Below are 23,218 nucleotides of genomic sequence, written 5' to 3' on the forward strand. Positions count from 1 at the left end.
AAAGCTGGATTGGATTTGCATAGGATACATCAAATCCGAGGTTCTAGGTGTTCTCTGAAGCCGAGACGCTGGGAGCTCCTGCTGAAGAAACATAAAGGAAAAGTCCACCTTAAAAACACTTAAAAAAAACACTTGTTTATCTGGACAGCTGACCACATGGATGGATTGCCTTCCTGATTCAACTACACAATCTGTTCAATAAGCAACTGATTCAGACCTGGTATCAACATCTATTTTGAGTCATCTGATCGATTGTGCCGATGTGTCTTCATCGTGCTGGTTCAAGGACACGTGTTCACATTCCTGTCCTCGGGACGCATTCAAGACCACTTCCCTCACTGACATCCTCTGACCCACAGGCTTCTTTTACACTATTCAGAGCTCATATATGGATTTATTTGTAGCCACAGAGATAATATTAACACTGATCATGAAAGGATTTGTTTTTATAAATGTTAAAATGTAACCTCACGTTACAGCAGTATAAAAGGAGGCCACATCCAATCATTTGTGGTTTCAGGAGTTAAAACAACAATAATACAATAACAAATGGTCTGTATTTATTTAGCGCTTTTCTCGTCTTGATGACCAATCAAAGCTGCTTTACGTTCACCCATTCACTCCCATTCATTATCACATATCTTTCATACACATTCTCAAGCACAGTGGGATTAAGTGTCTTGCCCAAGGACTCACTGGCATGTAGACTAGAGAACCTGGGAATCTGCTTTACAACCTTCCAGTTGGAAGGCTACTTGCTATAACTCCGCCTCTACGACACATTTGTCACCTCTCGTGAACAGCTGTACTTATTCCCACGCAGCAGGATCACTGAGGACAGATGTCAATACCAGGTCTGAAGAGACGAGCCTTCATTGACGAAAACGGAATACAACCACAGATGGATTTTCATCTGCGAAAGAACCATGATTTGAATAAACCCTCCCTCTGCACTCACTTAAAACCCAACCAAGGACAGAAAAGGAACAGTTCCAGATGTTCACACTTATGTCAATAACTCGCTGTATATAGCATTTGTCCGAGGAGTTAAGCTCTTTTAGATATTCGCAATGCCTCTGATTAATTAATATAAATATTTCTATTGTATTCATAAAGCCCTGTAGTTTGTCGTGGAGCAGTAGCCTCCTGCAGAATGACCACTTAATGTTGTAACGATGTGTAGAAATGTTTTGCAAGGATATTGTCTGAATTTTAAAAATAAAATAATGTAGCTGATTTGTGTGTGTGTGTGTGTGATGTGAGTCGATGAGCATCAATACAAACAGGGTTAAATGACCTAAATGTAGGGTCACTCAGTGTGGAGCAGGCTACATATTGACAACAGCATCCATTACTTCATCCTGTCAGCTAAGCTCCAGCTACCAAAGTGGGCTTTTGTTGTACGTAGCAAACTCAAGCTCAGTATGTTTCCATGCACTGTCATGTCCGATGTTACGGTGTCAGCTTGTCTATGTCTTTCAGCTGGCCTTGTCCCATCATACAAGCACCAGTGGGAAATAGATTTATTAAGTGTGTCTGCTTCTGCTACACTGGGCCAAAAATCTTCTAGCAGCTTGTTAGGCAGTTTACCATTTAGCATGTGTCTAGCTGTTGGTATGTCAAGTGCTATTCAGAGTCTTTTCTGACTTTAAAATACTTATAAAATACTTTAAAATATCTCATTCTTGAAGGTGACAGAGTATGAAATCATGAGTCGTGGCAGGTTTTAGTCTCTGTCTCTAAGTCTTATTTTTCTGTGTGCTAGCTTTCTGTGTGCTAGCCTCTTCTTTTATTTCCATGTTTAAGCTAGCTGAAGTCTGACTCTGGTCTCACTGAATGCATACATGCAGCAATAGTTTGACTCTCTATAGGGAGGTCGCAGAAATGTTTAATTTAGGAAATGTATTGGGTTTTTTTAAAGGGTAACTAACATTTGCCACCAACTGTTGCCTTAAAAAATCTTCATTCCGAGACAAAAACCCACATTTGTGATCTGTCTTAAGCTAAGCTAAGCTAATAGTCTCCTGGTGATAATGTGGATGTTGCCTTTAATGACCAACTTGTTACGAAGACTTTAAAGACAATGTGTGTGAGTTGCAGAGAATAAAATGCCCTTCGCTAACTATATTTTCCATATTTGCACTGTTAATAATTATTGTGCATCATTTTTGAGAATTACTCACTGAGCCTATGCTAATAGTTATTTTACGGACATTTACTCTGCAAACTTCTATTACAACACTTCCATTTTTCAAACCAAACATATGTCAGTTCATTGTCAACTCAGTCACTGACCACTGCCCTATAGCATTATCTGAGTGTGTCAGCTTGTTTTTGAGAAATTTGATTTAGTACAGACACAACAGTTTGTTTCTATTTTAGTGTCATGTAAACATATTGACTGGCTTGCCATAACCGCTCCTGCTCATGTGTTCATGATTGTGGATTCTATGTTGGGACCCACGTTTTAGAGATGGCAAACTATCTGACCCAAATCACAAAAATAACATAAGTGATGGGAGCAAAATATCATTTTTTCATTTCATTTAAAACGACTAATTTACATCCACGTTTGTATTTGGTTTGACTTTCAAGTAAACTTCATCGTATGTCATTTAAACATCTGGGGGGAAAATTGTTTGGAGACCACAAAAAAAGTATCCTGCCATCCATGTGAGTCCTGACCCAGTGTTTGGGATCCACTGGTCTACATCCTTGCCATGTGACACATGCTTACCTCATCCCAAATTCCATTCCCAATTATTGTCTTATTTGCCCTATCTTTCAGCCACACATTAATCATGCATTTTCATCTACATAGGCACTACATTTGATTATGGTGATGGTTTTAGCTAATACTGTGCACAAAAGAATAAATGTTGTAATATAATCTGCAGGAGATAACCTATATGTAATCTAACCATATGTAGGTTAGATTCCCGGCTCTGATAGTCTACATTTCTTGGACAAGACACTCAACCCAAGTGTGAGTGAATGAGTGAACTGACTATTTCTTCCTTTTTTTTTATAACTTTGTTGATTGATGTCTATCAGGACATGAGGGGGATTCTATAAAAAATAAGATAATAGCTGGTTAAGCAAGAACATTTTTATTTTTTTTTTTAACCACAACACATCAATCCAAATGTAATATCTCTGTTCCTGATTTGCTCCCAAATCAAGCTCAGTTAAGAGCTCCATATGTTTTCAGTCTCCTTCACACCCGGAGCACATGCGGTGGTGCATGTGCTCACATGGAATACTCACACCTCCACTGTCACTTTGTCACCTCACACACAGACAGAGCTCATTAACAAAATGCTGTTAGATCCTGTCTGAGCTGCTGTCACCTCCTCCTCCTCCATGAAACATCCTGGAGGTCTGACTGCTTTAATGACACATAGACAGTACAGCAAAGACCAAAGTCTTCTCATATTCTCCTGGTGGAGGCAGAGATACGTTTGGGACGAGAAGGAGGAGGAGGAGGAGGAGGAGGATGAGGTGCTGGGTGTGAACTTCGGAGGAAACGCACTGAAATGGGAGTGGAGGAGACACGGTGATCAAAGCCTTGACACAACATTTGACAAAGGAGTGTCAAAAGAGAGGCCACAGAGTTAAAAAGACAAGCAGGCTCAGATTCTTCAAAGAGAAGAAACACACACAGGTTTACACAGCTCTTCTTGCTACTGCATCCATTCAGCCGAAACAAAGAGCTACAATTAAAAATCTCTGCACTAAAGTCAACCAATTCCTCAGAAATGATGTTCTGACCCTAACTGTAATCATCACAACTCAGTGCCTCATCCTAACCCTTACTGTAAACCCAGGTCTCAACCCTGAAAAAGCCCTCTAAAGTTGTGTTACCCAGACAAAATGGGGGTTATTCTGTTTTCTAACAAGAAAAACTGTAATCAACATCAACCAGACATTGTGCAAGTTGTGAAGGTTAGAAGACAAAAAGCGTTATACAGTGACACGCAAAACTGACATAAAGAATGAACAGCTACTGTGTGTAGCAAATTCAAATCAAATAGTCTGAGCAATTTCAATAGGTTCCTTGCCACCTTTGTGTGCGAGGTCCTATATATGCAAATGGTAGGAGAACATCAACTGAGAGCTGTTGGATGACCATGCATTTTTAATATTGCATGATCATGTTTGAAGGAAGGCAAAATCGTGATTGTGATGAAAGCACAATGATGAACTCCTGGGTTCGAGCATATCATTTGAAAGGTTAAAATTCAGTGAAAATGCAACAGTTGGCATGAGAGAGAGAGAGAGGGGGGGGGGGGAGATCTAACAGTGGAGGGAAGCATATGGTGCTGTCTGAAACAGATCCCCTGGGAAAACCTGTCATCCTCCACTGCTTTTCAACTGTCTTTGAGTGTGAGTCAAAACAATCACATGCACGCACACGCACACGCACACACACACACACACACGCACGCACGCACACACACACACACACACACGCGCGCACACACACACACAGTATGTATGTACTGTATATATTAGACTGCATATGAAAGTTATTTTTGGTTGGATATCTTTGTCCACATAATTATTCGAGAATAATAAACTTTGGAGTAGTTTAGTTTTTTACACGGATCAGAACTTGCCAGCTTTTGATTGGCTTTGATCGGGTACAGCCTGTCCGGGGTGTACTCAGCCTTTTTCCCTATGTCAGCTGGGATGACCCTCATGTGGGGGATAAAGCGGTAGAAGATGGATGGATGGACTTTCTCTTAATCTTATCATCTTGTGTCCATCATTTGTCCACCTCTGACCCCATTGCTGCTGTAAACAAGTGAATTCAAATTTGACCTTTGACATTACTGCAGGTAACAACAGTGTGTGTTATGGCAGTCATTAATCCAGAAGATGTGAGTGATGGTTTGTTTATGTATTGTCTTGATTGATCTTGACATTATGTAACAATTGCATAACAAGAACCACTTCAAGATGAAAATATCACACATATAATGTATATATGTACACATATATTTTGGCATCATTTGTTGATCAACTGTTGGCTAAAAATGTAATCTATATTTTAAGGATATATTTTATAATGGAAAGATGAACAGAGCCACATTACCCCAAGTGGTGGCAGAGATGAATGGGTGCATCTTGCACCACGACTGGACCCAGGTAGATCCAGAGTGTTTTGTTTGACGACGTGCGTGTGCATTGTAAAAAAAAAAGTAATCTCATGCTGTGTCATATTGTTATTTACTATAAAGTGGTAGTGTCACTTCAGTGGTAGAGCCAGAAGTTGTGAGGTAGCATTAGGCACACTCTTCTGAACCACATGTTCTTTTCTGTACTCTCATATTCACATTCATATTCAGCGTGTAGCAGTCTTGCATAAAGTACACAAAAGTAATACTTGAGTCAAAGTAAGTATGAGAAAATGACTTCAGGTGAAGTCATGTGAGTTAGTGCCCTCTGGTGGAAGGTATAGGGTCCCTATCAGTTATGTTACTTAACAGGAAGAACTGGTGTGTGTGTGTGTGTGTGTGTGTGTGTGTGTGTGTGTGTGTGTGTGTGTGTGTGTGTGTGTGTGTGTGTGTGTGTGTGTGTGTGTGTGTGTGTGTGTGTGTTTTGTGTGTGTGTGTGTGTGTGTGTGTGTGTGTGTGTGTGTGTGTGTGTGTGTGTGTGTGTTATAAAATCTGGATAGAGCACCGCCCCCTCTGCCTTGAAGATCATTTTGTCATGGTGGACACTCTGGGTACTGCAACAAAAATACTCATGGGGCCCAAAAAGCAATTTTCCCATTGACCACAATAGTAAAAGAGATGCCTGTAAAAGTCACCTCGAGACATGGACACGGGCTTTTATAGATCTTTATATTCTAAATTTTTAATTCATGGAGTTTCATATTTGAAAAATCCTCCTAAAGGCCAGATAAAGCCCAGACAAATCTTATTTCCCACCCAGAGTGACGTCACAGCTGTGTACGAGCATGGCAAAGCGCGGTCATGTGGCGTCTCGGGAACGGCGCTACTGTCAGGGAACCGTACGACATGAAAACTTTATAAGAAATGTGAATAAATGAAGACAAATAGGGGTTATCGTTTACTTTATATATATATATATTGCGACAAAGCAGGTTTTAGTTCTTTATTCGTCGCTCATTCGCATTTATTTTCAAGCTTATTATCGATGTATTGCGAAAGGCATGATGGGAGTACGTGAATGACGTGCGGTAGCGGATTTCATGAATACCGACGTCACGTCAGCTGCGGCTTTAATCTATGGATTTGTAAATAAACGGTAAAACAAACGATAGAGAAGAATACATTATGGTTAAATGATCAATTTAATGGTTAATTTAATTGACCGTGGCTATTAGTTTATATGTGTTGTTACAGGAATCATGTTGATTTCCCTTCTAGAAATCAAATCAAATGGTGAATTTTTTCCATTCACTGTTATACTCTATGCTAATATTCAAAAATGTTGTAAAATCTAAAATTGTCTCAGTGCACAAACCTAGAAAAAAAAACACTATGTGTACAGTGTGGAACATTTTGACATTTATTTATCAAACATATCAGGTAAACTGTTCCATTACTGTTCCATTTTTTGTTGCAGTACCCAGAGAGGCCACCATGACAAAATGATCTTCAAGGCAGAGGGGGCGGTGCTCTATCCAGATTTTATAATACATCCATGGTGTATATTTATTAACTCTATACTGATGGGACAATCCAGAGCTAATTAAGGGAAGGCCATGATATGGGCAGTGTGCAATATAAGATGGACGGAAGAAGCCTCTTGGAATCAACTCAACTCAAGCAAGTCCAGTTGCCCACAGCTAAGAAGATTATGACCTGGATGACTGAGAACCTTCACCGAATATAAGATGAACACTTTTGATTTGTAACTCAGTGATCCAGATTTGTGGACTGTGCTTAACTTGAATATTTATTATTTTGTGCTTTGTATGTGTGTGCCCATGCTACCAAACTCTCACTTGTCCAAGATGAATTTCTCCACGCTGGAGACAATAAAATCTTACAATATTACTTGGAAATTTCAGTGGAGTAAAAGTTTTTGGAAAATGTGGTGTAGTAAATGCATTTGTTTGAAAATAACGACATTTAAGCCACTCTTTGGTTCGTAAAGAGATGAAGATGACAGATGAAAACCTTTTAGAATATGACTTTAGTTTTGACCAATACGAAGAAGAAATCACTAAAAAAAAACGAGTCCGTGATTATATTGCTTTGTTGTTTTTATTTGAACATTGCTTTCATGTCTCAAACAACACATCTGAACTACAAAATAAAAGCACACAAGTGTGCTATTTTAATACACCACAGACCCGGACAGTGGCAGTGAAACTAATTTACATGAACAAACATACACAAAATCATATGCCAGAGCTGCTTCCAGAACACTCAGCAGTGTGTAAGTCATCTCAAATGCAGACTTCTCTCTTTGTGACACCTTGGGAGAAAAGTAAGGCATAATATTCTCTGGGTCACCACAGCTGATTTCCTCAATTCACTGTAGATGTGAATACATGAGGTTCTTGCATTGTCACTGGTTTATATACAAGTGTGCTCTTGAGACTCCACCATCTGGCATAAGACAGAGACAGACTGCAGTTGGTGAAGGTGGTTGTGTTCGAGGCAGACTCTCTACAAGGAATCACTGAAAGTATTCGTGTGTCCACCGTGCTTCGCCCAAATGTTTTTTACATGCTTACAGTAACATGACCTGGGATTTAAGAAGAGGTAGGGTCCATCAGCGATGACACGCTTTGCTTTCTTTAAACAGAAGTAAGCCACACCAGAGAAAAATAAAATAATAACAATAAAAAAAGAATGTCATGAGAACAACCCAACGAGATGCTCTTGGTCCCGTCTGTGTTACATTCAAAGGCCCTGCTCTGACTGCTTCTCTAGAACTTAGCACCAAACTTGTTCCCAAATCTCAGGCTGTTCACGTCAAGTGCATGGATCTGATGAATCTAGAGAAGGTTCCTGATGTAACATGGTCCCCGTGTTTAATACAAGTGTTAAGTTTTTCTTCCCAGCATGCTGCAGATGTTGACCTGAGAGCTGAGCCACAGAACTGTCAGAATTGCAGTGTCGGGAGATACTGAACTATACCGGAATTGGGAAAAAAAACAAAACCAAAAAAAAAAAAAAAAGAGATTTCAGTGTGCAAGACCAGTCTAACCCACAAAAATGAACTTAAATCTGCAGAAACGGTGCAGGTGGCGCCAATGCAACCATAGCAGAACAGAACGAGAATAATACTTAACATTCTTTTTTTTTTTTTTCACAAGACACAGCAGTGTATACTATATACTGTAGAAAGAAAAATAGACACTCACAGAGGTTTATCAGTTAAGATGAAAAAAAAATATCTGACATCTCAGAGTTAAAACAATTTCTTCATCTTTGAACTTGCAGCCTTTTGACGTTGTTTGAATGTAATGCAAACCTGTGCAGATTTCTTCTTCATTGTAATTCATTAACACACAGCTGGCTTAAGTTTTTTTTTTTTTTTTTTAGCTACAACCTACAGTGACTTCAGATATCCAGTAGTGTGAAGTATGTAAACACCTGTAAACATAGCGAGTACCATCTTTTAGCTGAGTGGATTTGGCTTTGGCTTTAAAAAAATAAACAGACTCTTCAGAGAATATGGTGTGGTCGAAAATAAATAAGATTGAATATCAGTTGCAACATGTGTCTGATTGTCACTGTCAACTGACTGTTTGATGGGGAACCAGAGGGGATCCTGGGGGTTTGTATTGGACCGCATGGGACAAGAATAAAAAGGATAAAACCACAAACATACTCTCCAGCAGCAGTTTTAACAGCAATGCTCAGCTGCTCATTCATAATATTTTTTAACTTTTTTAAGTACATTACTATGTAAAATACCCTTTTTTTATATTATTTATTTATAAAATATATCCTCTTATATTTAACTTACACAAGAACTCTCTGTTGCTTACTGCCCCTGATAAGGATGAGAAAACATTAAATACAGACAATAAAGGAAAGGAACCCGAGGCTGGGTCCTGTCAGAGTGTGTTCATCAGCGGATATAAAGCACTAACGCCCTCTGCATGTGAACATGAGGAAATGCACTCCAACGGCAGTTTGAGATCCAGCACACACCTCCATAAGTTCTTTGTATGTTTATTTGTATTTTAGTGTGTGGTCCAAGTCTCAGTGTGGCCCCTGCTTGTGATTGTGCTTTTTCAGGAGCCAAAGTCTGATGGAGGCTGAGGTTCCTGTGATTGGTTCTGAATCTTCTGATTCTCCTGTCTCAGCGCCTCGCCCATCTCACCCATGTCCATGTCTGGCAGGTCTTCATCAACAGGTCCCTCTGCTGCGTCCTCACAGTAAACACACTCCTGCACATAAACACAGAGGCCATATTTAGTATCTGTCAACTCAGAAAATACACAAAAATGTCACTACAGCGTTGACTTGCTTGAATTTCACTGAAAACATCTCAAATCCCATCCAGGAGGTGTCTTCACTCCTGACTGATTATTAGAAAACTATCTATGTGGATGGCTGGTGTATCAGGAGCAGATTTCAAAGTGCGGATAGAATGTAGATAGTGTGGTAGAATAGTAAAACTCAACCAAGCCCAATTCCAACACTCCCTCATGATACAATGATCTGGATGACTGAAAGCCTGCACAGACACAGGCATGTTACATGCCATTGCTTACATCAACTGTGTAAAAGCAAAGTGTGAAAGCAGGCATATGCGTCTTCCTTGGGGGTCTGTGCCACCATTTTTTTGGCTGCTGGAAGCGTGTAGTTCATGAAGTCACTTACCGGGTTGCCTGGCAACCTCAGCACAACAACGGGACTCCAGGAAGTAAATGCTTTGCACGAGCTATCAGTCCAGCATCTGTCTCCGAGTATGCAATACAATTGTGAATTCCATCCATTAATGCTGACTGACAGAATCACTCTGCTCACAGGTGTTAATAATAATTAATATTTACAGAAGATGGCCATCTTCTGTAAATATGGCCATCTTCCACCGCCTTGTCATGGGAGGACAAGGCGATGGAGTAGGATACATTTATATAAACGCATAAAGAACAAACAAAAATAGTTTCATCGTGTCAGTTTAAAATCAAGGAGCAACATACAGTCAAGCCGTTAGCTCACCAGATTCATGCAAATCACCAGTGTGACTCTCAACATACACTTTTTTTTATCTCAAGGTGCACAATAAATGGAGTGATTTATAACCTGAGGTTGCGCTGTTTTACTTAATATGAGCATGGCTGTGATAGCTTTGACTGGATGATACTAAGCCAGTAAAGGATGTTTTGAGAATTTCCATGCAACATCAACACAATTTCAACATGTAGACTGTGTGAGGCTCTCACCTTGACATTAATAGCAGCAGGTAGACCTCCTCTCCTGATCCAGGGATGTTCCTCCACCAGCTCTCGTCTCTGCTCTGACGAAAAGTGAGGCTGACCCTTCTGCATCTGCCTCAGCCTCTCCTTGTCTTCCCGCAGAACCTTCTGAATGTCCCTGCTCATCAGAAGAAAAACACATACATCTTCATTTAGACACATTGTTTTTTGTGTGTTAGAAGACACTGCTTTCGGTTACATGAAACCTAATACTTCACTCACCTAGATGGCATCTGATACGTCATCATGACCTTGTCGTCAGCGTTGGCCATCAGCAGCCAGAGCGGCTCCTGGAGGACGTATTTGATGAAATGCTCTCCCTCCCCTTGAGTTGATACTTTGCCCTGCGACTGTCGGCCTTCAGAGCCTCCATTGCCTCTCACCTTGGGTTTCACTTTTGCCTTTGGGTCGTGTTCTGAGGAGTCTATGCTGCCAAAGTACTTGCTGGTGTTGCTGCTTCCTATACACATTTTTAACAGACAGGGAACATTGTGTTATTTCAGTAATCAAGAAAAGCAATAACAAATATTTCGAATTTAATACATTTCTTTTAACTACTAAATACAAAATATGGGGGAAGGAGCGGAGCGGAGGGGACAGGAGCTGAGAGAGCACAGTAAAAAGGAAAAATCGATTTTAATTTTTTTTTTAGCATCGTCCAACTTCTGTTGTACTCAAAGCCAGACTGGCTACCAAAACAAAGGTCAACACAACACACAAAAGGACTGTGATGTAGCTCTGCTTGATATATCAGGACTGTACTATCTTTTTAGTAAACAGGATGTTTTTACTTTTCTGACACATGTGGTAGAATGTTGCATACTGAATATTAAAATGATACAGTGGTAAGGAAAACTGACCTGTTCTGCTGCCAGAGGCGCCACTAGCTGAGGTACCACATCCATTGCAGCCAGACCCCGATCCTAATCCTGATCCCGATCCTGATCCAGAGCCCGATCCTGAGCCCATGGAGCCAGATGTGGCCGACCCAGTACCTGAGCGTGAATCCTCCTGCTCCTGCAGAAGAATGTCCAGCAGGTCGCAGGACGAGGAGTTACCGTCGCTGTGCGCCCCATCTCCGAGAGACTCAACCTACAATACAAGAAGAAAAACTATGAAGAAACTCCACACATTTATTGCTAAACACATTATACATGTTAGAAAATGTGTGAAAAGAAAGCAAACTATAATGTTTATGTTATTAAGTTGGTCTTTTCAGGAGGGCCTAAACCACAACAAATTAATACAAAACAAAAGGTATGGTGACAGATATGTTTGACTTTGGCGTCACTCTGTCATTGACTGCTGGGTCACTGATATGTGGTTTGAATCCAGTGGAATCAGTGTTTGAGAAGTGATGACCAGATAAGCAATGCTGCTATTAAGTTGATGTTCAACCCATGACTTACAGAAACAGTGTTTCCATGCACAGTTTCACAAGTATAAAAGCACAAGTGCAGTATCAATTTATAAAAATAAGTCTGACCGCCTCCACCATGCTTTGAGGTCTATATGCCCCCCTTATGGCGGTTTCTGGTTTAGCTTGTGACTAATTGTTTGCATGGCAGACCGAATAATTGGATATCATAAATATCCAATTATTGAAGCTGACATAAATCAGTCTCCTTGTTAGTCCAAAAAAATTTACCGATCATCGTTCAGCACCCAGGCCAAATCCTACATATCTAAAAAAGTTAATTATCATTCAAATTTGGTTATTGTTAACCCTGAACTTGTTATTAACACATTTTTTTTAATGTGATAAACAAAAAAGACAACTTGTTTAACTTAGCTACCTTTAAAAGGAAGTGGCGACAAATAACTGATGCTAATGGTAGACAACATATAGTGCAATTGTGTTTCTTACCCGTTGGTGGCTTTCGGTCTTAAAATTGTTCTTCTCTCCTACTGGCCCAGCAAATGGCAACGCTGCTGCACTGCTACCCTGGCCTCCAGCTAAGGCCGTGCTGTCCAGACGTTCCCCTGATCGCTGTCCCTCCTCCATGCTCAGCAGATTGAGCTGCAGGGGTGAGCTACACCGCGATTCAAACAATGGTGGCGATGTAGTTGGCTCTCGGGTTCCAGACACTGGGGTGGAAGAGCGTGATGCCACTCCCTCTCGGGGCTCCACGGCCGGGGTTTTGGGGGGCTCTGGGGCGAGGTTGTAGGTGAAAGGCTGCACTGGAAAAGGGGTCTGAGCAACAAACGGAGTCTGCACTGGGAAAGAAGGCTGTGCAGTGAAGGGCTGCTGGGCAGTGTAGGCAGTCTGAGTAGCCTGAAAAGGCTGCTGGGCAGTGTAGGCAGTTTGAGTGGGCTGGAAAGGCTGCTGTGTTGTGTAGACAGGCTGAGTGGCTTGAAATGTCTGCTGAGGGGTAAAGGCAGTCTGCACAGGGAACTGCTGCTGGCTGGTGAAGGACGGTTGTGTTTGCATGGTGTATGCTGGCTGTGGGGCCTGAAAGGGCTGCGGAGGAGTGTATGCTGGTTGTGACTGGCTCTGTTCAAGAAAAAACGCCGGAGTTGGAGCAGCCCCCATCGGTCCCATCTGGGGGAAGATATAATTTGGCAGCACAAGAGCCACCACTGGTGTAACAATAGGAGCAGGGAATGGAGTGGATGTTGGTGGAGCTTGTGTGCTCTGTGCCTCTCCAAAGACTGTGGAAAGGGATGGGTCAAGACGAGGAGCCTGGGCAGGGGCAGCAGGTGCTGCTGAGTAAAGTGGGTATGCAGGCACCATAGCAGGGTAGGAGACATTAAAAGCTGACTGTGAGGTTTCAGATGGTGACCATGATGTCTGGTTGAGATGCTGGAGAGTGGGCCGGGGTTTGCGGTTGGACATGCCACTGTCTGAGGAGTCAGGATGCTTCATACGTGGCTTCTTGGACTTCCTGCTGCGGTTGCCCTTCTTGGCCGTGGTCTCAGGCCTGGTGATGTCCAGTTTGGTGGCACCTTGAGGTCTAGAGGATTCTGAGAAGAAACATGGAGAAGTCAGAAACATGCGTACAGCTATATAAGAACAGTTTGAACTGGCTCATTATAAGAGAGCTGGAAACTGACCAGGCTAAGATCAATTGATTCAAGACCATTACAGTAAATTTGCTACAAAGAACAACAAAGAATTTTCTCCATATTCTAGGCAAAGTTGTTATTAGGATTTGTATGTAGGTATCACACCTCATACCTTTGTGGTATTGGCAGAACGTCCTCTGTATTACCTCAATTATCAAATGTCTTGCTATTGTATACTATATTTTGACCAACAACTTCCCGGGTTCCAGTGAGCAGGTTTTGCTTTCACTCATACTTGTGTTGCTATTTGGATGGTGAACATGAAATCTGTACCTTCAAGATTGCTCAGATCCCTCTGCCTATGCAGATACTTGGAACAGTCCTTCTGGAAGTTCCTGGCGTTGCGGACGTCTCTGCAGCGGTTGAGGAAGGCTTGCTCTTCTTTCTGGGTGTGAGCTGCCAGCACCTGTTTGGTCAGCCCCAGCCTCTTGTATGCCTCCTTTTCCTGGCTTGGTGGAGACACCACACTGACAGGCAGAATTGGAGGCGCTGGGCTCTCTGCCACATCCTCTATAATCTCTGTAGGTAGGATCAGGGTACAAATTGAATGAAAACACACAATTAAAGCCATGTTGCTATGTGTGCATTCTAGTCAACATTGAAACAAAAGATTGGGTGCAGAAACTCACCTGATTCTGGCTGTGGCTTCTTGTCTCCCACGTGGACTATGGTGCTACTATAGCTGCACTGTGAGGTGATGGACACCACACTGTCAGCCTTGCTTGGCAAAGGGAGGGGGGCCAGTGGCCCTCCTACCACTGCAGCAGCCCCAGACTGAGGCTTTTTAGGTGCTTTCATATGTGACAGACCTGGCTGGGCACCCAGCATCAAAGGATCTGGACGTGGAGAGAGAGATAGATCATCTGTAAGCTGCAAGTCAAATCCTATCACTACCAAAAGTGAGAAACTTGATCTAATATTGGCTATAGTGTGTTAAATACCTGTGCTTGTATCCTGAGAATCATGTATGCCGTCTTCTGAGCCCTTCTTGCCATCATCGGAGTTGGAGGAGGTTGTGTTTGAGGAGAATTGGTACTTCCTCTTCACTGTGATGGGAATGTTACAACTTTCCAGGTATCTGAGGGACACAGAAGAATTTAATCAAATAACATTCAACCTTTCATGAACATTAAAGAATTATATAAAATAAAAAATCCAGCTATTAGGATAACACTCAGACTAAAGCTGTATCATTTTAAAGTCAGTAGTAGTAAGTGGTCCAAATGAACAACCCGAAAGAGCTTAACTTTACTGTCCATTGCGGGTGTGACAAGGTGGCGTAACTATGGTATTGCAATAACTGGGCCAGTCCAAATGAACACAGACAGGTCTTACCTGATGACGCTATCGAGGCAGCTGATCTGCTGGTAAGAGCACACAGTCTGATCTTTGCAGGTGAAGTCCTCTGTGGTGGCTGCTGTACTGTCTCTGAACAGCAGAGGGGGCGCAGAGTCCTTCAGATGCACTGTTGGACTTTTATGAGGTGCTGCTGCAGGGACAGACAGGAGTGAGGGGAATGCTTCCTGTAGTCATGCTTACATGATAGTGAATACAAAAGTTAACATGTGTGGTGATATTAAATTGAACTCACTGTCTGTAGACTTCTTCTGTTCGGGTTTGGATGGCAGTGGTGAGGGTGATGACGACTGCAGGCAGACATGAGAGTCCTGGTTCTTCTGCATGTGGACCCCCTTGCAAATCTCCTGGAAAGTCCTGAGTGGCTTTGCCTTTCCCGTATCCTCAGCTGCGACCCCTGATGTCACGTTCCCATTACTCTCGCTGGATGAGTTGATGCTCACAAGCTGCTCATGTGAGCCATTGCTGCCGTGGCTACCATAACCACTGGAGCCAATGTTGTGGACCGGCTAAAGATAGAAAAGACTGTTGTAAAAAATAAACAAGAAAAACAATTGCTTGATTTGCTGCGTGCATTTGAGTGTGTGTCTAGTGTGTACCTGTAGCAGCAGCCGGTGAATCTGTTCACTTATTTCTTGAATGTCTGAGTCCATTATCTTTCCTCCATGGAAAGCTGGAGCTGCAAAAACATCTTCATTCACAGGACCCCTACAAAACAAACACGCACACACAAATACACCGCACTGTCAGGTTTTCCAAAAACTAAGTTTGAACTCATTTATAAATCAAAACACATTAACTGACAATAACCTGTTAAGATGACATTGAGCATACTCACATGCGGACTTTGTGCCTGCCGATTACAAAGGAAACCTTGCGGCTCCATGGGTTGACGAAGCTGGACCAGCTGGTGTCAATAGTGATGTATTCACCGTTTCTTGCACAGAAACGGATGGAGGAGTGATCGAATGGCTGACCAGCATATTGCAGAACTGTGAGGGAATGGGTGTGTGAGAGCCATATCAATAAAATAAATAAAATGGAAAAAAAAAGCAAAACTCTTAAGTGTTGGAGTTAATGAAAGGGATTCTTACTTTTTCGATGCACAGCTAGCATTAATGGTCGGTCACTTGGGTGCAGATTGAGTAATACAGGTGTCCCGATCAGGTCCTGAGGGAGGTAACCCAACAGAGGAACAGCCCTGACAGAGAAACACGAGTTAACCATTTCAGCAAATGAGCAGGAAACAGCTCAGAAGTTTAACAGGAATGGCACTAATCACAAATTCTTCGACAAGGAATGTTATTGTCGACATATCGTCAAAATGTATATAGCATCTTGCAAGCCATGTTCAATAACTGCAATGCATTACAGGAAGTGCTAGGGGCAGTAGGCCCATTTCTCCCATTTTATACACCAACTGCCTTCTGAACCAACAAAACATTTATGAACAAAGGGGGTAAACTGCGCTGCTGTACGCAGCTGAAGCAGAAAAGTAACAGTACCCATTTTTCTTATTTTTTGTTCGTGCTAATATCTTTAGTATGTCTTTTCTTATTTAAATTATTATTATTATTGTTTTTATTTTATTTTAAAAAAGAAAAAAAAGTATTTTCTGAATGAACAGAAATAATCATGACTCATCGAAAAATACACTGACCTCTCATCCACATCCTGGAACACACAGTTAGGTGTGTGTGTGGTGGTGAAGATGCGTTTGTCCGAAGGGATTCTGGGTGCTGTGGAAAGAGAACAAATTATTTAGATGTGAAAAAAGGGAATTATTAATGCCTATACTTAAACTGAGGTAAGACAGATTTGTTTCATCTCCTACAACACACAGAAACAGGACTTTCCCTCAACACTCTTTAAACCACTATTTTTGATGTTGACAGTCACAACAATGTCTTTTAGAGTTCAAGTGGTCATTTTTATACACACTGATACGGTCAATCATGTTTTATTACTACATCTCTGTGGCCGCATAACTCACCTTCATAACCAGAGTGCACCCGTTCGGCCAGCAGGAGGCAGCAGAACTGTTCTTCAGCGAGCTCAGCATCCTGGACTTTCATCAGGTAAGGAGTCATCCTGAAAGGATAGTACTGGAGCTTCCCTTCCCGCTCCTTTCCACCACTAAAATAAACATAGATAGCAAATGTTAGAAATCTGTTTTTCTCAGTACAGGCACTTTTCAGAATAAGATTTACAATATTCAGTTGTTTTTGTTGCAACTATATAAAAACACAGAAGTGCAAAACTAAGTTGCCAACTGTTTTTATGACTGACTTATTGGTTTGAGTGTGTAATTAAATAAACGTGTTCATTTCAGCTTATTAATAAATATGGATATTTTTCTTGGTTCTATGCTTCACTGTGACATTAAACTGAATATTTGATAATTTGAGGGTGTCATTTTGTGGTTTATGGACTAAACAATTAAATGATTAATACATGTCTATATGTCAAACCTATACACTAACTTTTAAATCTCTTTACCACAAGTAAATATCACTCAAAATTACAATTTTCTACAATATTCCCCAAAAATTCAACTTAGTATAGTATATTGTGCAAACCAATTTCAAGGGTTAGCGTATAGTTGTTTTGAAGTGTCACAAAATAACAATGCATCATTATCATGATTTAATCAATAAAATAAATAAGGCTGACATTGTATTTCTTCAAGTGGCCACAGAGTGGGTATAATACTATGGTGAGAGGCTCATAAGCGCCGACTTCCTCCCTGCTCACCAAGTCTGTGCTGACTCAGAGCTGCTTTGAGCAGGAAACTATGGATCAGAGAGGCTGTAGTCACTGACCTGATGCGGCAGAAGAAGGACTTCTCCTGCATGCACTCCGTGGGAGACGACTCTGAATAAGAGGCAGGAAAAAAAGTGGGATGAAAATGTTGCCCAATGCATGGATGACCTCTGATTTTAAACTAAAGAAAGAAAAGCAGCAGAAAATAGTTTGAATTTAAAAATGTAGCTACACAGTCATCACCGCATTATTAATGCAAGAAGGAAATATGGCAGAGCTTATTTATTGGCTTGCATTCAACTTAGATGTGAATATATTCAGTAAATATGTAATAGGTGTGCGAGTAGGTGGGTTTTTACTTAAGTGTCATTCAACATGTTAATGAAATATGTGATACACATGTATAAGCATGTGTGGTGGTGAGGGTGAGGGCAGTTATGGCGTGTGTGCGTAGGTGGTATGGGTCATGAATCACATGTACATTCTCTGAGATGAAAATCTTACACCCATATACATAATGAGGGAAAAAAAACAATGTAATATTCATATAAATTAAAAGTGGTGAATTGAGTTGAGAGGCTTGTACCTGCTCCAGTGCACATGCTCCATGAGGGCAGCCTGTAAGGTGTGGTGAAGCTGTAGAAGACACTAACATCCTGCGGTGTTAGGAACTCCACAAACTTGGCATTGTTGAACACTTCACGCTTGCAGTTCAGGATGGACGCCGCCTGGTCCGAGATGTAAACAATCTTCCCTGTGACGAGTGAGACAGCTACAGCAAATATGTCCTAGAGGTGAAAATATGAACAAAGACAATCAGGTTAGTAAATTGCCTGTGTTCATTTCACTATGAGCACATTGCAACAAAAAAATAATATCGTATAAGGCTGGGCGATATGGTTTATAATAATATATTATCTGTATATCTTAAAGCTGCACAAAGGTTGTTTCTCTGGACTCATGAAAAGTTTAAATTCAATAACATGTCTACTGTTTATGATTTATTTCTTTGGGTTTTTAATATTAAATAAAGGACATTTACGTGTGTTAGAAACAATTCAATTGCCTATAAATATGGTCAAATTCTGCTATAACAAATAATTAGGCATAGAAATAAAGAAGCATTGTTAAGTGACTTTTTAAAGTAGAATTTTGTTGAAACCATGTATTTTTTGTTTATATATATATAAACAATTTATAATGTTTTGTATTTCACTAACTAACGCATTTACTACACTATATGATGATTATCAATGCAACAGCCTTTAAAATCAGGATCATGATATGATGATATATTGTCTTATGTCATGATATAAATTAAATATCAATGTATTGCACAGCCCTTATATAGTATGTAGTATATTTGGTCAATGTAAACTGCGTTTTTGATTCTTAATTAATTCTCATAGCTATGTTTTCTAAGAACATGCATTGTAACCCAAAGAGAGAATTTGGCCACTGACTGCAAAACATCAAACGTCATCATTCCAGACACAACTTTCTTTTAACAATTATATTTGTTCAACAGTATGGTTTTTGGTGTTTCTAGTTGATGTGGAGGTAAAGATTAGAGGGACTTACAGTGTTCTTGAGGGTGTACTCGGATGTAATGCGGTTGATTTCCTCTTTGGTGTAAGAGGATACATCAAACCCTGGTGGCTGACTGTCATTAATCATCAGCATCTGATAGTATTCCTCATTGGCTGCACAAGCAAAGAAAACGTAGATCCATGCAGACATTAATTTGCATATTATGTGCCAAGTTTCAATGTATCATATTTTAATCTTAATAATCTTAATCTAAGCAGTGCTGGGTGGTATACCAGATCATACCAAAAACAAGTATATTTTTTTTCACAATATGAATTTTTCATACAACACAAGTACTGGTATATGAAAAATGGAACGTAATGCAGTAAAACAATGTTCAATGAGGGACCCTTTTCACTGCTGAAGAATTGATTGTGTAGAAATCAGTATTACAGTCCCAATGTGTGCCGTTACATATACGCACACTCAATAGTGCTGCTCCCTCCCTTTTTCTGCTCGTATTGCTCAGTCAATACGAGCAGACAGACACACAGACACAGACAGACACACAGACACAGACGCACACACAGACACAGACACGCACTTGCGCTACCTGTCTCTGGCTCGCTCAATACGAGCAGACACACACGTTTTGTACTGTGAGACAGCTTAAAATTTGAAAAATATCTAAATTAATTTTTGGTCATACCTCCCAGCAATACTTAAAAATAAAGATAAATTTGGTATTTCTTCTTTGTGCAACATTCAGATCCAAAAAAAACTAAACTAGATAGTTTATTTGCTATACAACGATACATTCACACTGATTACATGCAAGAAAATGTGCTTGAAAAAAAACACGCCAACAGAATTCTCTCTCTTACCTTTCACCTGTTTGACACATCGTAGCGCATACTTGAGTGTGTTGAGCGTGCTGGACTTGCCCTTGCTTCTTTTCTCGGACGGTAAGTGCATCTTTAGCTCCTTCAGGGTCTTGAAAAGCTCCTTCTGAGTCTTTGCTTTGGCTGACTGTTCGCTGCTGCAGGGCACGGATGAGACACATGCATATGCGTCAAAATGACAGGATCTCATCAGTGCTGTCACAGCATGGAGAGCCCAGCAAGAGGGGGCAGCTATTCATATAATTGTGTGTGTGTGGGGGGGGGCTGACTTCATGATAATAATCCAGGTTTTTCTCAAGTGTGCATGAATGAGGTACTGACACTGCATTGGCAGCACTGTGCAGGCCAAGAAAAAGCTCACTGTAAACATACAGTAGCTGCCAGTAGAGACACGAAGAAAAACTGATTTTTGCCATTTAACAAAAGGTTTATCTAATAATATCTATATCTAATCTGTCTAATAACTGACACATATCATACATAATGAGGTTGGTCACAGGCAAACATCATGTATTCTGTGGAGCAGAACGAACACTAACATGTTGCAAAATATACAGTTATGAAAATGTTTTTTCACATTGCCTTGCAGTGGACTATTTAAATTGAATCTAAAACTCAATTATATTACTGTACTATATGGAGGATAGTACAGTCAATGCTTTGAATCCATAAGATTTAAAAACTTTAAAAAAATATATAAAAAAGCCCAGTATCTCATACAACCACACTTGACAAAATCCAAACAATCCCTTTAAGAAACTCTGTCTGACAAATGGTGCATGTCTACCAAGGCAGGCAGTTTGAGAAGTTGTACAAACCTGCAGCCGCTGGTTGACGGGTTGTCCTGCTCGGAGCTGACCAGGCTGAAGGCGTTGGAACTGCTTGGCGGCGAGGAGCTGTGAGAGTTTGAGCTGGAATCACAAACCACATTTAGTACAGGAAGACCACACAACAGAGGATTATGACAGAACAGATAGAGTCAAAAACAACAGCTCAGACTAAACATGTTCAGTGAGTGGAGGACACTGTGTGATAAACATGCCATCTGAGGTCTTAGCGTGGGTGGCTTAAATATTCTTTTGGCCTTTATTCTTTGTGATTTAGTTCCACTTTGATCAAGCTGCATGATTTGATCCAAAATGGGTGCTTCTGTGAACCATATCGCACTCTCCCACCAGGTTTCATGAAAATCTAAATCTAATCATTAATTTTTGGGTAATCTGAGGCACCACATAATGTGTTTGTGTAGGTTATCATTATCCTGAACAATCTGTGTCAACAATTGCACTGGACTGTTTTTTGAAAAGAAATGTATTTTTTTCCTTTTTCCCTCACAGACGCAGCAGGAGGTGGAGTAAACGTTAGTGCCTGGTTATGTAACAGTAGGTGCACTATTTTCTTCAGAATAATAGTGAAACAGATGCAGGGAGGCGTGTTATTTAATACCTGAATCTCTGCATCTCATCTAGATCTATTATGGTCAGTCTGCAACAACTAGGCCACTTCACAACAAATTACATTTTGGATCCAAATTCTTATCAAAATCATAAATGTGTCATTTCCAAGGAGCTAAATCAGTGTTACTGGAGTAAATCAGATCACAGATTAATCTTCTCACACCAAGACCTTGTAGATAATCATATTAATTTATTGCACTTATCCTTGTTTTTCACCTCAAAAATCAACCAACCACTACTTGTAATGTGAAACACACATTTCTGGACCACAGTGTCTCACACCAACAATACCTCCCACAGTGGAAAATATTATATGATTGTAAATTTAGTGATTGATGCTGTCCCATCTCTTTTTTTTGGCAGTGGGTAAGTACCTCATTTAACTTAAGATGTTTCCTCACCTGTTGTTGCTCCCTGAAGACTCCATTATGGCAGAGTCCTTGCTATTGCCATTCGAGCTGACCACCGATTCATTGCCATGGGACTCGTTGCCATGCGACTCGTTGCCATGGGATTCAGTGCCGCTTCCACTCGAGCCGCTACACCCCATCTCTACGTCTTCGTGCAAGGGCGGGCGTGGCCGTTTCCTGTCGTCATGCAGGGAGCCCAGCGAAGCCGGGGGCCCGTGACTGCTGTCACTCCCCTCAGAAGCCAAACCCAACTCCGCTTCCAGTTCGACCCCATCATGCCCGTTGCAGGCCTTGTTATAACTGCTGGCCATTTGGCGAAATTGGCTGAGAGAGCTACAGCGAGAGCCCTCCTCTTCCTCCACGTGTTCAGAACCTTCCAGGGTTGAGTAAAAGTAGGGCTTTGGATAACTGTCCTCGGACATGGGATCGGCCAAAGATCAAAAGTGGTGCTTAAGCTATCTTCCACATTGTGATACCATGACGTGCATGGCACTGGGATGTGAATGGAGATGATGCCTCAGGAAGGCAGATGAAGTCTATAGGAGTAAAATAAAAGAGGGGAAATTACTCAGACAGAACATTTACAGTGCAAGTCAGATTTTTCATCATTTTTAACAAAATGAGAATTTGTTTCTATGAAATTAGTTTTTAATGTTATTTAGTAAAAGAAAAAATCTGGTGTAGGAGGAGTCTGCAATCCAGTGACTACTTAATTTGTGGTGCATCTATTATCAAAATATGGAGTCAACAAGCATTTAGTTAGAGGACTGATTTTATGTTTGCAGTGCAAGTGATGAAATTTACAAGATTTCTTGAATGCATCATAAAGCTATTCCTCTATGCTCAACACGCTACCGATACTGATAAGTGATTAAATTTACCGGGTCTTTGAATGTATCTCCTTAGCTGTCACCCTGAGCTCAGCACGCTGTGAATGCTGCATTACGTTTACTAGCTTTCATGCGCTGGAGGTTAAAATATTCAAATATAAAAAGAATAATACAGCTGAATATTCCAACAGCGATATTGTTAGAGATACCCATACTGAAGCTACAGACACTTGAATATTTTCAACTTTATTGATTGATGGTTAAAGTGTTTTGGAAACAAATTCCGACTAGAGCTTTATAACATGCACTCCCACATGAGATACCATCAAAATATAAACTTTACACCGTTTTCAATCCATGCAACAGAATATGTAGATATAAATTACCCTTCAGTATTTAGAGTCAGCAGTGGTGCTGAAAAAAAAACCTTCAATTAATACCAGTGAGCCACTAGTTATTATCATTCGTGATCAGCACTCATGAA

General features: G+C 40.8%; 1 protein-coding gene across 1 annotated transcript; it reads right to left on the minus strand.

The window, feature by feature from the left end:
- Window positions 1-9,229: 9,229 nt before the first annotated feature.
- LOC310924979 (period circadian protein homolog 2-like) lies at window positions 9,230-22,326 on the minus strand (the record flags this gene model as incomplete). Its single annotated transcript, XM_083886845.1, has 21 exons — window positions 9,230-9,385; window positions 10,388-10,538; window positions 10,643-10,880; window positions 11,281-11,512; window positions 12,288-13,384; window positions 13,760-14,005; window positions 14,116-14,322; window positions 14,428-14,564; window positions 14,822-14,975; window positions 15,078-15,351; window positions 15,442-15,550; window positions 15,681-15,834; window positions 15,937-16,043; window positions 16,503-16,581; window positions 16,836-16,978; window positions 17,665-17,716; window positions 18,192-18,393; window positions 19,187-19,308; window positions 20,020-20,174; window positions 20,856-20,948; window positions 21,896-22,326. The coding sequence occupies 21 exons, from the start codon at window positions 22,324-22,326 to the stop codon at window positions 9,230-9,232; spliced, it is 4,539 nt and encodes a 1,512-aa protein (XP_083742971.1).
- Between the last annotated feature and the right edge of the window lie 892 nt (window positions 22,327-23,218).

Source organism: Microchirus variegatus (genome assembly GCF_963457635.1).
Source record: "Microchirus variegatus genome assembly, chromosome: 3".
NCBI classification, from domain to species: Eukaryota; Metazoa; Chordata; class Actinopteri; order Pleuronectiformes; family Soleidae; genus Microchirus; species Microchirus variegatus.